The 18,741-nt window shown below is 34.4% G+C and overlaps 2 protein-coding genes across 3 annotated transcripts; one reads left to right on the top strand and one right to left on the bottom strand.

The window, feature by feature from the left end:
- The first annotated feature begins 8,090 nt into the window (after positions 1–8,090).
- On the top strand, positions 8,091–10,823 carry LOC112525065 (protein NLP4-like). Its single transcript, XM_025135003.1, has 6 exons — positions 8,091–8,285; positions 8,358–8,813; positions 8,914–8,961; positions 9,051–9,957; positions 10,054–10,347; positions 10,426–10,823. The coding sequence occupies exons 1-6, from the start codon at positions 8,091–8,093 to the stop codon at positions 10,821–10,823; spliced, it is 2,298 nt and encodes a 765-aa protein (XP_024990771.1).
- Positions 10,824–11,027: 204 nt separating this feature from the next.
- On the bottom strand, positions 11,028–16,775 carry LOC112525582 (pentatricopeptide repeat-containing protein At2g17140). Of its 2 annotated transcripts, XR_003070436.1 has the most exons (4): positions 14,167–16,775; positions 13,676–13,923; positions 13,433–13,568; positions 11,028–11,472 (listed from the first exon to the last, which is right to left on the bottom strand). XR_003070436.1 is itself a non-coding variant. In XM_025135767.1 (2 exons), the coding sequence occupies exons 1-2, from the start codon at positions 16,662–16,664 to the stop codon at positions 13,812–13,814; spliced, it is 2,610 nt and encodes an 869-aa protein (XP_024991535.1). In that variant the 5' UTR covers positions 16,665–16,775; the 3' UTR covers positions 13,408–13,811. The 2 variants fall into 2 exon arrangements, 1 of the variants encoding a protein (XP_024991535.1); XM_025135767.1 differs by lacking the exon at positions 11,028–11,472 and having other exon boundaries at positions 13,408–13,923.
- Positions 16,776–18,741: the final 1,966 nt, after the last annotated feature.

Below are 18,741 nucleotides of genomic sequence, written 5' to 3'. Positions count from 1 at the left end.
AATTATCGAGTTCCAACAAAATAAATAATTATTATCTTTATAAAAAATTATATTATTAAACCAAATATAAATTTATTTCGTTATTATACATAAATTAAATTATAAAAAAATTGAATTAAACAATTACAAAAAAATGAGAAATTTCAAATAGTTAATTTGATACTAATATCGATATATTTTTGTCAAATTTTTATGATATCTTCAAACATATATTTTATTCAAAAATAAAAACATTATCGTTTTCTCAAAATCACATAAAGCCATATTATAACATCGACTGTGATAAAGAATAAAATGAAATATTAAAATCATGATGTATCTCGCTGCATTGCGCGAGTACGTTTCTAGTATATATATATATATATATTCTTATTTTAGTTTATCTTACAATTAATATTTAAATTTAAATTTTATCCTTCATTACAAATTTTTTATTTATTTATTTATCTATTATTGAAGGTAAAATTATTCTTTAAAAGCTATATAACAATTACATAATTCAAAAGTATGTATTATTTTGATGATAGCTACTCATGTCTCCATACAATACGACATGATATATTCATATTGTATTTGTAAACAAATGATAAAATAATTGGAACATCTTATCAATTTTAAATTTATGTTTTGGATAAAATAAAAATTACAAGTGGTGGTTAAACATGTCTTATCAAATTTTAAGTTTATGTTTTGGAGATGCAACACCTATCACGACAACTCTTGTTCCACTTTCACTCTTTGGAGAATCACTCTGACATAAATAAGGCCTCAACAACAAAAGAAGCTAGGCGCGGAGCATTTTCGAGGGCTAGCCTCCAGAGGAGATCTCTTCCTGATGGCCCATTCACTATCTATCTTCGGAGTCTTTCTCTCCGTCAAATCAACAAGCTGAAACCTTCTTTCTTTGATTTTAAAGGATGGGGGGTTAGTGAGGTGAATAGGTCTAGAGGGATAAGGGAGGTATAGTTTCAGCTCTTTTATGGCTTGCTTTATTCACAACCTAAACTTGAGAGGGGTAGAAAGCACCTCTTTCCAGCCTAAATTGCCACTGGGGGCAGGGGGCGCACATGCCAATTCAAAGCGGCTTAGAAGCATCAAGGGAACCGCCAGACTGGAGCTTCGTAACATGTTGACTAGGACCTCCAAACCGAACTTCGGGAGAAGGGGTGCTCTCATATTTAAATTAAAAGCTAAAAATTAAAAAATGACACTAACAAATTCAAACTTGAGTCTAGGATGGAAGAAAAGTCTTGCAAAAACCAACTTTACCAAGAAAAACTTATGTCCTCATTGTAATTTCAAAATATATACGCTGGCACACAACAAATTGGTAGGGTGCTACTTTTCACGATCCTATAATTTTTTACACTACGATGGAGGAACGAAATAATGACACGTGCCACTACAAAACCCCCTAGGTCCATCACTGGTTTAGATTGGTGCATGCATCCAAGTGGCAAAGAAGCGGTGCTTGAGCCCGAATCCATAACCTCACTCATATACAATGCAATCACATCTTAATTACTGGAACATATCAGTGATAACTACGGTTGTATTAAATTGTCAATTTGAAAGCATCAAAGGAATTAATGTATTTTCGTTTTCTCATAAAATTGTGTATAGAAACCTCTTCTTTCAAATATTTGAAAATTTCATTGCAAGTTTATGACAAACCCGTTTAACGAACACATGATTTATTAACAGTATATTAGTTTTAACGTTATGTATGGCAAACTAGATGTCAGTTGATAAGTTACTTAATTAACTAATCACGTTTTGTAAATACTACCTGATAAACTAGTTGAGAAATATAAAATAACAAAAAAATATCTTAAAAGATTAGTCAGTTCTAAAATTTCATAATATTATTAAGACAAATCATTAATTATGTAACATGTTAATTATAGATTTTCAACTTGAGTATATATATATGTATGTATAATATTTGAATTTCTGTAATCAAATATGGATTTTAAATTTTTTTACAGTAATTGATGATTTTAAATAATGGTTACGTATAATATGAATAAATACAAAATTGTCAACCTAATATATTTTAATTAATCAATAATTCTTCAAAAAAAAAATTGTAATGAGATTAAATACTTTATACCATCATTTATCAAAGGTTGTATTACTTATGAAATAGAAGAAAAATGTAGCGTTAATTTTTTATGTACTTACAAAAACATTTTTAAATTTCTTATATTTGTTTTTTGTCAACTAGATATATAGAATAATAATAATTAATATGTTCAATAATTCTAAATATTTAATATTAATACATAATTTATGATAACTATTTATTAATAATTAATATCCATTAGGGGTATAATCGAAAAAAGTGGCATAAAACATTAGAAGCTTATTGAAGCGCTACTCTAAGTGACGTTTCAATCAGCAAGTTTGTCAGCTAGATTATGATCATGCAAACATACTTTTATAATAAACTCAAAAAATGAGTTAGCATATAGTTGTCAAATAGACGAACCTCAATATAAATTTACAAGAATTATTTTTTATCATTAAGTAAATGTATTATCATTACAAAGAAAATTTTATTAAGGTATATATATAGACTTAGGATCATGTGAGACTGCGTTGTTTTCGTGATACGACTTTTTTACACTTGAAACTTTACAACATGACGTTGCCAAAATAACCTTCACAATGTGTTTGTAAAGGTTTAGATTTTTTTTACCCTTACAATGTTTTACTATGAAGTTTCATATGTAAAAGTGTGGTCTCACGTGAATCAGACCCTATATATATATATATAGGGAATGATTCAAACGAGAAAACCCCTATTTCACGAAAATACGAGAACACTTCTAGACTCTAAATTAATTAACACATAATAAAAATTAGAATAAATGAAAATAAATTAGTATTTATGCACAATTTTCTAGTTATCTTATATTTGTCTTTATTTATTAAATGTTACTAGTATTATGTCAATGCGGCTGTTGACGATAATAATGTAATAATACTTAAATAAATTGAAGATATGATTTTGTTGTGATAATCAATGATAAATTATGTGATTATTTGTAAATAAGTTTAGAGATATATATCATCTAGATTACTAATAAATAGGAAATCACATATATAAATAAGAAGAAATTGTTTAAAAGAAGTCAAAAATGAAACATGAGTGGATATAATTTGGTGTTATGGAAATGGTTTGGAGATATTGTTATCTTACCAATAATGGAAGTTTTTATAATAAAAAATGGAATTATTGAAAGAGTTGACTTTTTGATTAATAACCAAAGTTTGACTGTGGCCAAGTCAACCCATCTCACTACTTCATGCACGCCTGCACTGCACTGCACTGCACATTATTTTAAATCACAAACACATTGTGTTATATATTTATTTTAATTTTTAACAAAAGAAATACAATAGAAAATAGAAAAGCCACCCAGATTATATATGTATAAGACGTAACTAACGATATTTTATTTTTAAATTAGTATTGAATCTTCATTAATTTCTAAGATAAGATATACATTCAATGATTTATTATGTTTATTTTTTGTATGTATATACAACATGTCATGTTATGTCAGCAGCCACTTCATTGGATGTGGTGATAGCGCTAACAAATACCTAATAATTAATTGAGTTATTTGGTCAATTATATACGAATTCCGATGTATGGATGGTTTTAGAAACATATTTTTTTAAGAGATTTGGTACTATATATATATATATATATATATATATATATTAACCTTCATATATATATACATATATCATGGTTGGTTTGTATAGCATATGATATGATGCTAAGAATGGTTTGCATGTGTCCGCTTTCTATTCAAGTCATAGATTTGCGTAACATTAATTAATTTATGTTGTGTTGATGAAACAAGAAGATAAAAATCGATTCTTATGCATATTAATTATGATGTTAAATTGATGCCTAAAAAGAACAACATGCTAGGATGAGATTTGGGGGCAAACAAAATAACATGGGCATTTGACATGGTTTTTGCAAAGGATTTGGCATGAAATAAAGTGAATGAGATCTCGATTCTAAACCGGTAATTAAGGCATGCAGGGTTCATCTTTGTCTCATATGAACCTATCAAGTAAAGCGATCCAAGTATGTACTAGTAATATGTATCACTACCAAGTACAATGGTACCCACACGATAAATGTATTGTCTCTATGCATATTTGAGGAGGGGGGGGGGGGGGGGGGGTCACTACTGGCGACTCGATACGTACATGACACCACACACATAACCAAAAACTTTTCATACATAGTATTTATTTAAAACGAACCAAAACATATGTAACATAACTTAAGGGTTTTAAGACATGTAAACATGAAGCATACATATATACAATACACGTACACCTTATGAAATTGTTGAAAATCATGTATTAATTAAAGACTCCCATTCCCATTCCCATTCCCATTCCCATATGGCAATAAATGTAGGCTTAATTGTCTGTCTTTGCTTGCACACTCTACACGTACAAAAGTCATCATGATACTAATAAGCTCATTGAACACAAACTATCTGACATTACATTACCATACCTTACCATAAGCTAATTAAAAAACTTGTATGCTACACATTGCATGAACATCCTTAGTGATTTGCAAGTTGTGAAGTCACTTACGACTTGTCTGGCTGGCCTTCTTCATCCTCATAACTCCATGCATGCAAGTTTTTCTTTCTCTATTCTTAACATTAGGGGTGTTCTTCCTTGAAACAATATAATGGCCTCTTATTTCTACACCAAACAATTACAAAATACCAAATGCCACTAAACATACATAATGATGAACAAATTTACTCGTGAACTTTCGTTGCTCATTTTCTCTTGCGTTTCTTACTTTATGTTGTAGGGTTTTTTTGTAGACCTTAATATTAGGCAATTAAGTGACCCTTAATTAGGTCTTAAATCTCCCATTGTATGCATGGTCAAATTACAAGAAGCAGATTTGATTTCAGATCTAGTAATACAAGAGAGATTCAGAAGGAGATATGGATGCAATGATACTCTCATACTTAGGTTAGGTGGATAATTAATTAAGTTTTTCCATAACCCTTCCAATTTTGACTCAAGCCTTTAGGATGATTTGTTTATTTATGTTTGATGCATGCATGGGAAATTAAGGCTCACAAAACCCTTTACTCACATGAACATGGATATTCCACACAAACATTAACTTAAGAAAAAAAAAATGAAACCTTAACAAACTGTAGCATATTTTAACATATATATATATGTCACAGATGCAGAAAACTAAAAGAACAGGACACCACTTGTTCATCACAAAAAGAGACATGCAATCATTGTGGTTGGATTGATGGTTGCAAGGTGGTTCTCACTTCTTACACGTCTCACCTAAACCCAACTCTATTCCCTCAATAAAGGAAAAGGAAAACAAACCCAACTCTATTCCCCCAATAAAAGAAAAGGAAAACGAAAACAAACGAACCTATATTGACCGTTGGATCTAAAAAAAAATAGATGATCATGGATTTAGTTTTGACAAATCACAACTCTTGGAGTTTTGAAAGAAATAACTAGATTTAGTAAATTAGTGAGAGTTTTAGTTTTAGCTAAAAATCTAATCATTGGTTAATACACCACTTATGTTCAGTTGATAAATTAGTAATATAATGAAATGATATTTATATAATATGTAAGTGGCATAAATGAAAATAAAAAATAAGCCGTAAGAATTAATTAATTATGAGAATATAATATAAAAAAAAAGTTGAATCTTAATATAGAGATTAAAATGAAAAGGGTAAAATGTTTGTGGGGGTAAGACGCGGCGACATGAGAGAGTGAGAGTGGAGAGTGGAGAAGGGAGAAGGGAGAAGGAAAAGGGCGTGGACTCTCCACGTTCCCAAGGGGTTGAATACGTCACCAATTTTCATTTCAATTCATTTCATTTATATGCCTTCTTCTAACTCAAATCTAACCACCATTACATTCATTCATTCTTTCTTTATTTCACTAAAAATACCCAACCATTCAAATACTACTATAATACTTATGCATGCCATCGCCATCTAATCCATTCGAATCTTAACAATGCCTTTTTAATCTGGGTCTAAAATTGCAACTCTGTGACCCTTAACTGCAAACAAAAGAGACAATCAATCAAGTCAGCATATTCATTCATGTCACGTTTGGAATCTGGAAACCCTTGGGATGATCTAATGGCCACTTATCAAACAATTACATTTATATATATATCTACAAGTGATGACGTTACCATCACTTATATTTGTCACTTTCTCTTCTAAATCTCCAGATTAATGGATCATGACACATACTAAATTATTAAAATAAACACTCCAATCCCTAATCACTTCTCCTATTCTTATCCTTGTGATTTCTCACATACACCATCCTCTTCCAATTCTAACATTCTTCTGCTCTACACAATTAGAATATAACAACATATAACTTTACAAATTTTGGCCATCAACTATCAAATCAAATTCAGTCTTTTTTTTAAATCTACTCCTTCTATCCCAAAAAAACCATACCATATATGAAAAATGTTGATATTCATACTTCAGGCTGTTTTTCTGAAAAATATTTATAAAAATGCAAGATTCTTTTATCAAACATAAACAACAAAAATCTTTTTTCTTCTAATCACTGCTGTATGTATTATATGTAATCATAAACAGATATCCATAACGATTTTTCACCATACTAGAAATCACATTCAAAATATATATACAAAAATCCACATTTATCACCACAATACATATAATCCAAGACTCCAAACAGGTTATCATTTTATCCTTGTATACAACATATAGAAAAGATGAGCCAAAGAAACGATACCCAAAATTCATCGATTAATCTAAAGAAACAAAAGCGTACAAGTTTATATGAGTATCTGATACCATGTCGTCTCAAACAATCCTTGTTAGAAATATATATATCTTTCAAAAACCAAAAAAAAAAAAAAAAAAAAGAATGTGGTCGATTAAGGTATCATATGCTTCATAGACTTTCTTTATCATCTCAGAGCAACATTAGGTATCTTTCTGTGTAAATGCAAGAAAAAATAACAAGACTTGTCTTCTCACTTCTCAATCTATGCAAAAACCAACCCTTTTGTGTATCAGGATCTACCTTATTACTTGTTTCACCACATGTAAACAAGAGTTGACCCAAAAAACATAAGGTTAAAGTGTGTTAAGGAATCTCATTAGTCAAAAGTCTTGAACCAACACAGAAAGATTAGATTCTAACCTTCTACATACCACACAAGTTTTAGATTAAATATCCATCCTTCCTTTCTATCAACAGAACTATCATCCTACAATTTGAAGACACGATCTCAAGGTTCTTGGTAAATAAAAAAAACTTGTGGCATTTCAACTTGGTCAACTTTCGTCACATTATTTAATTATACACGCATATCGTGCGAACAGTTCCCACCTAAATTCCTACCTCTATTTTCTAACAATTATATGTTTCTAGATTCTCATTTTCTCTATAAAAATGCCTACAAGGTGGAAACTTGCGGATATGCAAATGTGTGCAATTACACAAACTGTTTGTTAGATAAGTTATCTACCAATCATATAGCTGCATCTGATCACCCTTCATCTTCTTGAATCCTGTTCTGAAAGCTCAGACAACATTGCTAGCCAGTCTTCCCTGTGCTTCCTATTTCGTTTGATATTTCTTTAGATTTTTGTGCTAGATTTTATATTTAATCTTTGGGGTTTTGAGAATTTTCCTGAGTTCTCAAAGTGGGTTATTTTTGTTCCTTAGATATACCGAACCTCAGAAATATTGTGCACTTTGTTCCTTCTATCCGAAGCACACTTGTAAATTTCTAGGCATTTGTTGAAAGAAGGATGTTCGTGCAGCACAGACTGATTAGGTATCTGCAGACAGGCGAAACAGATCCTTCCTGGAAGTCCCTCTTCTTGTTTTACCTATACATGAACCTTCTCTGTTCTGGCTCCTGATTCATTTTCTCCCTCCTTTTCTGCACATCTACTTTTCTTAACTTTATTATCTTAAAAATTTAAACTTGAAGAAGAAAGGGTTCTTTTATGGAAGACCATCTCGCCTCCTTTATGCCTCAAACAACCACCATGTTTGGATCCATGAAGGAAAATGCTCTAGATTTCAGCAGAATGGATCAAATATCATATGATTTGTCATTTTCAAACCCTTGGGATTCATCATCATCATACCTTAATTCCTCAGAAACATACCTGAGGCGTTTGAACCCTAATCCTTCTCATAGGTATTTTAAAGATGAAATAGATGTGAAACCTCTTGGAACTTCTCTTGATTATCCTTTGATAAACACATTCTTTGATAATCAAACACCAGTGAAGCGGCTGATTCAGGCAATTGAATATCTAAAAGAGTCCACAAGAGACATAGACATTCTTATACAACTATGGCTGCCTGTACCTAGAGGAGGTGAATGTGTCCTAACCACAKAAGACCAACCATTCATCCTCAACTCAGAGAGCAATRGCCTACTGGATTATAGACAGATTTCCAGGAGCCAACACTTTACTACTGATGAAGATTCAGAGGCATTCTTGGGCTTACCTAGCCTTGTTTTCTTGAAGAAGTACCCCATGTGCACTCCTGCTTTTCAATTCCTTGGGAAAGAGGAGGACCCCCRTATAGATATTGCTCAGCAGCTGMACCTTGGTGGTTCTCTTCATCTTCCAGTTTTTGAACTAGGGAGCGGAACTTGCTTGGGTGTCATTGAGATCGTGACCACATCTCAGAATGTCAGCTATCATGATCCACTCAATAACATCYGTAARGCTCTTGAGGTCTCTTCTTAATCAACTTTTGTATATGTTTCTAATCACATTTTCTGGCTTTCTATCTTAAGTTCTTAGCTCAATCATTTCTAAGACCTTATTTTTACAGGCTTTTGATCTAAGGAGTTCYGAGTTCTTAATTCATCCAAAACTAGAGGTGGGTATCATACCTTAAATACTTATCAATCTGTCAGTTGCAATTTAAAACTCATTTCTGATAAAAACAAGTACGATTCTGTAAATCAGGATTGCAATGGATCCTACCAAGTTGTTTTGGCAGAGATCAGAGAAGTATTGAAATCTGTATGTGAGACACATTGTTTTCCCTTGGCTCAAACATGGAGCCTGTGTACTCAGCAAGGTAGAGGTGGGTGCCAGCAGCAATCTGCTACTTGCATCTCTGTCATAAGTTCTGCCTCCTATGTGTACAATCCCCATGTTTTGGGCTTTCATGAGGCATGCGCTGAACGGCACCTGCTTCGAGGCGAAGGTATTGCTGGTAAAGCACTGGGAACAAACAAACCATGCTTTGCTACGGACATCAAGGCTTTTTGTAGGACGGAATATCCTCTAGCTGATCATGCTAGGATGTTTGGACTAGGTGGTGCAGTAGCAATACGCCTCCGTAGCACCTACATGGGACCGGTTGACTTCATTCTGGAGTTCTTCCTTCCCCATGATTGCAGAAACGAGGAAGAACAAAAGCACATTTTAAGTTCAATATCTTCTGTGATACAACATGTTTCTAGGAGTTTACGTGTGATAAATGATGAGGAATTAGCAGGAGAAGATTCATCGTCAGTAAAAGAAACAGCTACTCAAGATGCATCTTCTTGGATTTCCCACATGCTGGATGCCCAACAGAGGGGTGAAAGTTTCATTGTTTCCATGGGGTCTCACAAGGAGGAACCAGAAGAGTTCAAAGTGATAAATCAGTGGGATTATCACGAAAAGAGCATCTATCGTCGGTCCACATTGCCTGAATGTGCGAAACAACGTGAGCCAAATTTGGGACCCAAAGGGAGAAGGCGGTCATCAGGCACCAGAAGATCGGAAGAAAAGAGGCGGGTAAAGGCAGAGAGGAACATAAGTTTCCCAGTTCTCCAGCAATACTTTCCTGGGAGCCTCAAAGATGCTGCCAAGAGCATTGGGGGTTAGGCACCATCTCTTTTATATGAAATAATCCAAACTTCCCTTGTAAACTCTAATAACGTAATTATAGTTTATTGATTTTGGTCGATGGTTTCAGTTTGCCCTACAACTTTGAAGAGGATATGCAGGGAACATGGAATCACGAGATGGCCTTCTCGAAAGATAAAGAAAGTAGGGCACTCTCTGAAGAAACTCCAACTCATCATCGATTCAGTCCAAGGAGCCGAGGGTACTATTCAACTTGAATCATTCTATACGAACTTCCCAGAACTAAGCTCTCCAGTTTCACCTAGTCCTAAGCCAACTAATGACTGTGTCAACCTTTTCAAATCTCAAAAGACATCATCCTGTTCCTCATCCTGTGCCAGCCACAATTCTGGTTCAAGCCCTTGTTGTTCAAAAGAAAACGCCTTATATGCAGAAAAACCTAGTGGCTTGGTCAAAAGACAAGCTCAAGGGAAGTCACTAGTAAGGACTCAAAGAGATACACATGTAGACTATCATCATTCTAATGAGGTTTTAGTGCCTCTACTGAAGAGAAGCAATCCCATATCACGAGATGAAGGTGGTTTCCGAGTAAAAGCTATTTACGGTGAAGAGAAAATCCGATTGAGTATGTCCCAACATTGGGATTTGGGAGATTTGCAGAGAGAGATAATGAGGAGCTTTAGCATAGACGATATGGATAATATCACTCTTAAGTACTTGGATGATGACTCTGAGTGGGTATTGTTGACTTGTGATGCAGATCTTGAGGAATGCATGGACCTAAATACTTCATCTAAGAGATGCACAATTAAACTCTTCCTTCACCAATCTTTTCATCCGGAATCTGGAAGTTCTTTTACTGGCGATGGTCCATCCTAGCAACAAGATCTTTTATAGGTAGTTGTGGCAGTGGAGTGATATATATATATATATATATAGAGAGAGAGAGAGAGAGAGAGAGTTGGGTCCATACGAGAATGGTACCTATTTAAGAAAATAAGAAAATGGCCGAATCACATGTCATTTTACACTAACATCACGTACAAAATAACATGTGATTCAGGCGACCTTGCCACTCGGCCATAGGGTCGCCCGCACACTTTTTGGGCCTTTAATGTAAAATCACATGTGATTTTGTATGTAATTTGGCCATTTTCTTATTTTCTTAAATAGATATCATTCTCCTATGAACCTACCTCTATATACATAGATGAACGTGTACTTCTATATATAAATCCACCCATAAGGACACAGGCATTATTAAGTTTGTGTTCATCCATGTTTTTCCATGGATATAATGGCGTTGATTGAAGACTTGAGTTTGTGGAGAGTTATTTTACTATATAACAAATAATTAGCATTCATGCTTTTGTAACTAGGAGTTTGAGTCATTGTATTGATTGTACCATTCATATCTGGAAATGCTTGAACCAGATCTTGTAGGCATAAGAACCATCGGAGAAGTTTGCTGCAGCTCCATATGCTTCTCTGCTTCTATGTTTTTAATGCTCCCTGACTACATCAAAACCTGGATATGAAACATGCTTTGATTAATGCCATAATGCCTGCTTTTATTACATCTACAAGATTGAAAGCTAAAGTCAATACTTAGAATCAGTAAAAAAGCATGATGCAAGGATATCAGAGTTCGTTGTCTTCTACCTCTTCGTTCTGCAACATGCTCTAGTAATTCTTAGGATCAGACATAAGTACCAGAGTAAAATGGTAACTATAAGTTCTGACATTGAGAAAATGCTGAATGTCTCAACTAGGTAGTATAACCAATTTTTAATACTAAAATCAGTAGCTCACGTTTGCAATTGTATCAAGCACTCCCCCCCTATAGCAAACGGTCAAGGACAAAGGCTTTATGAATACATAAGCGTTCGTTTGGACAGAAGAAAAACCAGCAACTTGACCTCCTGCCTTTAGTAACTTCTGTGCATCGACTTAATGCCCAATTCACCAGTAACAGTTTGCTATCTAAAATACTTGGTACATCAGGTGCAAGATTTAATGCAAAGGATGTATAAAATAGAAGACAGAAGCTCCGACTATAAGAACCAGTTATTTAGTTAGGCCCAAGAATTTAAATTCATGCTATTGGAGTATTTCAAACAGCCACAAAGCTAGGACCCTAATGGTACTGGAATCATTAGCAAATGGCAGCTCGTTGTACCAATTTAATGCAGGCGCAATCACATTTTTTATGGTGAATCTGACTCGGGGATAGTTCATAATTGAGGGCCAGTCAGAGTTTTGAAAGCATGACACTAGAATGTGTCAATTAAGAACGTGACAAAAGAATTATTTTCTAACTCTCGTTAGTAGGATGCGGCAAGTAGAAGATGTGAAGAATGCGTACCTGTAGCTTACAAGCAAATTCTCTCGGAAGCTTTGAGTTTTATGGGCATCTCAAAAGTTAATTCAAGGACATATTTGAAGAAATTCTGACTGCATATTAAAATGATTTGTCGGTTCCAAACGACTAGAGTGGCTGAACCAAGGTTTGGCACTTGGATATAGGGAAATTAGAAAAGAAAATTTTGCACACTTCATGAAGCTTGTAAATGATTTTTGCAATGGTGAAATTGATATTGTTTTACATCTATTTTAACCAAGATGTGTTTTGAAGAACAAAATTTGAACCACTTAATTAATAATCACAACTGTCATGAACACCAAAAATATTAGGCTTCACTTATCATGCCATGCTAAACCAACCAGAAAAAACTCCACCATGGAAGCATGTAATTTACACTAAACATGGAATTCCCCGTAGTTTACTTCTTTTTCTTTTGTTCTTGTTTCTTTCCTGTTATGAAACATTGGTAAGCCCAAAGATGATAATGGCTCATTTGGAGTTTATAACCAATTGTCTGTATAGGTCCTCTCTGCAACATCAATTAGAGTGATAGTCTAAACAGAAAGACAATCAAGGTACAAAAACATCATTAGCCAGCTGTTACTTAATTGATGGGATCATGTGATACTGTGATTATATTGTACTCCTTCCTTCCAATGAAAACTGTAATAACTGACTTTACATGTACTACCATAAAATGTTCAAATATTAAGTTAAATGTGTAAAATACCCTTCAATGATGAAAAAGGGGAAATGTTGTTGACATAACCAACACAATCTATAATTTGTAATCTTGACAATGGTCAACTAGTTAACTTCAACTTGAAATCTTTCGAAGGAAAACTTGCAACTGGTATGGGGAATCCTAAAGTGGAAGAAGTTGGAATTTTCATAGGCGGGGTGGGAGAGATACAAAATTTGGATTCACCATAGTGTGCACCTCAAGGGATTAAGAAAAAGGAGAACTGGTAGATTCGGCATGAATATTGTGTGGTAGAGAACAAATGAAACTTGATCATTCATGTATCGGAGTTTCTTATTGATAGGTAGAAAATTACATTACATCATAGATAATGATTACAATGGTTTCTTGTAAACATTTGTTGATCATACAGAAAATTACCTTTATACTTATTGTAGATGAACAATTAAGCACTCTAAGCTGTAGAATATACACAAATATCTTTCCAATGTCACTCTGCTACATTTTCGACGCCAGAGTGCTTTTGTAGCAGTTTCCTCCCAAAAGAAGTTACTGTCTGTAAAATATCATTTGAAGGCTTTAGTTAATTAGTTGAGATAATAATAATAATAAAAACACATGCCTATAAGAGAAAAAAATTGAATTGAGAAAAGATAACATTACCAAATTTTAGTTACCAAGACTAACTCAATACTTTAGAGTTTAGCCTTGGCTTCAAGGGATAACACCAATCAGGCAACCACAGGAGAAGATAGATAGCCAATCTCTGGAAAGTTTCAAACTTTCAATCAGTACTCCTTCAGTTATCAAGGAAGTCATACTTGGGGGACTGCAGATTTGATATGTTTGCATGACCCCATCCTTTCTGTATCTTATTCAAAATTTTCAGCGTCACACCACTGCCATCATCCCTGTCAACAATCAGATAAAGATAGTGTGTCATGTTCAATATACAGAAAGAGATTGTTAATGAACATTAAGAAGTAGTAACCATCAACTACAAAAAACTAGAGGGAGGTTTAGATGAACCATCAGAAGTTAATCATCCACTATAAAGAACTACCATATAAATACGAACAAGAATCATCCTTGCTAAACTGATAATTTGCTGGAATGGAGAAAATGTTAAAGAAGAAACTCCACGACAACCATACCTGTGCAGTATGCTCTGCCAACTGTTTTCATTGTTATTTGAAACTTTTTTGCGGTTAAACACCCTAACATTTCGGCTAACTTGATTTGTAACCTTAAGCTCTGAAGCCATCTCCAGCATCCGCTCAGCAAATTCATCAGCCTCATGTTTATTTCCGGTTGTGCGCAAACCATCAATTACAGGCATAAATGAGGCGGGTTCAAATGCGTATCCTTTTTGAATCATTTTTTTCAGAACATCACTGGCACATTCTAACATTTCAACCTTGCAGAGTCTGCCAATGAAATCTTCATATTGGAAGTTCCCTAGATCAAAACATCTATCCAATGCAGACAAGAAAATGTCCTTTGCTTCCAAGAGCTCCTCTCCAGCAACTAATTCATTGAACATGAAGTTGTATAGCACTTCCTTATGACCAAATATACTTAATGAAATATCAAATACCTCCTGTGCTGGTCTGAACTCTCCTATTTGGCATAGAGGTCTGATCAATAACTTGAAGGATGAAATGTTAGGAGACACACCTTTAGTCAACATTTCATCCAATAGTTTAGTGGCATCATCAGTTTGCCCTGATTCACATAGACATCTTATCATATTATTGTAAGTACGAACATTGGGAGAGATACCTCTTTCTCTCATTTCATCCATCAAGCCATACATTTCAAAGAATTGACCTTTCATTCCTAACCCAAGGATTAAAGAGTTGTATGTTTGCAAGCTCTTGTTGTACCCTTTTTTCTCCATGTCCTTGAGAACCCGAAAAGCCGACGATACCTTTCCCATTTTACATAAATTACATACAAAAATATCATAAATGATTGAATCTGGGTATACATTTCTCCCTATCATTTCTATGAACTTCTTTTTGGCTTCATCAAACTTCCCATCCTTGCATAATGCATTAATTATGGTGGAATAACTAATTAGGTCAGGCGTGCAACCATTCCTATTGTTATCGTCATTGGCAAGGCCAACATAGGAATTATCCAGGTCACTGGGAGCAGCATTCTCTTGATTCCGCATTTCATGCATGCTTTCAACTGCTTTGTCCACCTTGCCACTTTTACATAGCCCATCAAGAACAATATTATAGGTCACCGTATCCAAGGCATAACCCCTTTCTTCCATCTTATTCAGTAATTCCTCCGCCTCCAATACTCTACCCTCTTTCCATAGGCTCTCTAGCAAACTATTGCAAGTGTAATTATTAGGAAAACAGCCATTTGCAATCATTTTACGTAGAAGTTTATTGGCTTCATTGATCATCCCTTTTTTGCAGTAGCCATGAAGTAGGATGCTATATGAGACTACATCAGGAGCCACTCCATCATTTTTCATTGAACTCATGACCATTTTCACATCACGCAGCATACCATTCTTGCATAAACCATCCATCATGATATTGTATGTGACAATAGTTGGCCATATGTGCTTTTCTGCCATCTCATTGAGAACTAATTGTGCCTCCAAAAGCTTTGCATTTCTCACCAAACCCGACAACCATATGTTATAACTTTCTACTTCCAAGGAAACACCACTTTCCTTCATAGATTCAACCAGTGTCTTTGCTTCCTCGATCATTCCTCCCTTGCAAAATCCTTCAAGCATCAAATTGTAAGTTATCATGTCAGGCTGAGGCAAGCCTAACTCCTTATCTACTTGCATATCTCTGAAAATCTGGGAAGCCTCCAAAATTTTTCCTGCACTACATAGAGCTGAAATCCTGGAATTGAAAGTAACTACATTGGGAACGAGACCATCCTCCCTTATCCTCTCGACTAGCTTCTCTGCTTCATCAGTTTTACCTTCCTTGCAAAAAGTTGAAACCAACGTATTGTAAATAACAATATTAGGAACAACCTCCATACTCCTCATTACCTCTAAAAGCTCCAAACCTTGGCTAGCATGCCCAGCCCTGCAATACCCACGAACCAAAATTCCGAAAGTGAACTCATTAGGTAGACATCCTCTCTCATGCATTTTATCAAACACCTTCCGTGCATCTTCTAACCAACCCGAATCACACAACCCACCAATCAAGAGGTTAAAAGTGTAAGTTTCAGGGGAAACCCTAGAAATAATCATATCTTCATACAAAAAACGAACACAATGTGGGAGATTTTGTCGAAGCGAGGACCGAATAAGTAGGTTGTACAAGGAAACTGGGGGAGGTCTATTGGGGTGGTGAGCTCGAAGGGTTTGCAACTGAGAAATAGCGAGAGTGACATGACCCAATTTGGCTAGAAGTCGCACGAGCAAGATCATAGAGTGGTGGCAAGTGTGGGTTGGGTGTGTGAGGAGGAGTTGCGGAAGGGCATTGATTTGGGTGAACATTTTGGCTCCGACAAGGATTTGGATGACAACAGGCAGCGATGGGATGAATGCATGGGGTGGGAAGTTGGGATTGGAAGCGATGCGTTTGAAGATCTGCCAAGCAAATCTCGGATTGTTGATGTTGTTGATAAGGGCCTTGCTTAATTCTCGTGCTAGCTTCATGCTTAGTTAAAATGGCGGAAGATGGAATGGATGGAAGCTCAGGGCTTCTGAAAAGAGTTGAACCAGTTGCTACCAACTCTCGGTCCTTTCATGATTCCACTGCTTATATGACTAAAAAAAAGAACTCCTTAATGCTTCCATCATTGTTACTCCCAAAACAAGAGTCTGCCCTACAAAAAAGACGAATCCATCTACTGGTTTGTTCAGTATTGCAAAAACAGAACACCAACGCAGTACACATGAAGATGGTATATGAAAACACATAGTCTATTGAGTTCACACATAAAGTGGACGGCAAATTGCATTTAAAAAGCAAAGTATTTTCATCATATTCATATTTTAGGTAATATATTTTTAAAACCTATATTTTGGTACTTTAATTGTAAAATATCAATTTTTTAAATATTTGATTTATCTGATGACTTATAAATGTTGACTAGGATCAGGTTTTTATTGATGTGGCATCGTTTATTTATTTTATCAATGCCAACTAAGAAAAAAAATCCATGTAATTTTTAATTTTTTTTAGATATCTGTATTTTATTCAATTAAGGAAAATTTCACATCATTTTTTTTTAATTTGTATTTTTTTCAGTTAAAAAATCCATGTCATTCTTTTAATTTTATTCTTTTGTGAAATACGTATTTTTCAATTAAGAAAAATTACATCTTTAGCTCTATTATTTGTTTAAATTTTAACAACTAAACAAGATCATATAATAAAAACATTTATAATCATTATTAAACATTTGATAAGTTAATTAACAAAAATATTCCAGATGGTTAAATATTTTACAAAAATGACGTATCAATTATAATAAAAGGGCAATATCATAATACTGCTATCAATTATAAACCAAAATGTTACTATACTTCGTTAATGTCCAACCAATATTACACCCGGCTTCACTTAGTCCTTTTAGACGCAGTTTCTTCCCCTTCTTTTGCTTCAACTTCAAATAAGAAAAAAGTCACGTTAATTACCTAATAACTTTTGAACAACAAATCGGTTGGCTTAGGAGCCGTTTACTAAATGTCTACCCGGTAAATGCTTACTAGGTAACTTTCGTTACTGGATGAACATGTAAGGACCGATAATCATATCCGATAAAGAAGAAGAAAAACAAATGGTTTAAGGATAGGCTACTTGAAGAAGTTTGACCCACACTGCTTGCTACACCCGTGGAGCCTGCCATGAGCCAAAGCTCAAAAGCATTGCACTCACTATGTTATGTAAAAAATTCAAGGCTGGTTGTGATAATGAATATTATTTGTTAGAAACTAGTTTTATGCAATGGTAATTGTAATACCCTAAAAATTTATAATTCGTAAAATAAATAAATGTTAAGGATTAAAATTTAAATAGTAACGACATACGGAGTAAAGTGTCGATACTCGAAAAATATGATTTTATTGCAATAAATAAAATCAATAAAAAGAAAATGAAGCATTTTGTATTTAATTGATTTGGGATGAAAATGCAGAAAGAAAAACAAAAATGACTAGTTCTGCCAAAAGTAGAAAACTAATTTGGAAATGATTGAAATTTGGGAAATCATTCCCCAAATTCACGCTTTTCCTATTCTATAGACCGTTTGATGATCTATAAATTGGAGTGTTCAGCTGAAATTTTGTGGAGACGTTCCTAAGGGTATAAGGAAGTAAACGTCTTTGGAATTTCGAGATTTCATCAAGAAACGAGAGAGATAGCGAGTTTGAAGCGGCATAGGGTCATTCCGCACAAAAACGGCTATTGGAGGTAAAATACTCAACCAAAATTGATGTATAATATATGGTTGGTTTCATTTTTCAATTATCTTTCTGTTGGTACAAGTCTCGTGGGCTATGGTGGCTTGTACGTCGAGCGGTTTAGGCTAGAAACTGTTGTGGCGGCGGCTCGACGAGATTTGGGTACAAGAACTCAAAATACGAGTTTAATATTGAACCGTAGGGGCTGTAAATTTGGATACAAGTTGGGACTATTATTATATATAAGATTTTGTAAAAAGTTTGGTGAAAAACGATCGGAAAAATATTTCAACCGAAGATCGTTCACGATAGCCGCACCAAGGGTGTG

Source organism: Cynara cardunculus (assembly GCF_001531365.2).
Source record: "Cynara cardunculus var. scolymus isolate 2C chromosome LG 13, CcrdV1, whole genome shotgun sequence".
Lineage (NCBI taxonomy): Eukaryota > Viridiplantae > Streptophyta > Magnoliopsida > Asterales > Asteraceae > Cynara > Cynara cardunculus.
The sequence above is the reverse complement of the archived record's forward strand: the minus strand, read 5'-3'. Positions and strand labels throughout refer to the sequence as shown.

Excerpts from the sequence above, each read along its gene's own strand:
- LOC112525582 (XM_025135767.1), bottom strand. The coding sequence starts at position 16,664 with ATGAAGCTAGCACGAGAATTAAGCAAGGCCCTTATCAACAACATCAAC. Across the intron at positions 13,924-14,166 it reads TGGCAGAGCATACTGCACAG|GGATGATGGCAGTGGTGTGA; the intron begins GTATGGTTGTCG and ends GATTGTTGACAG.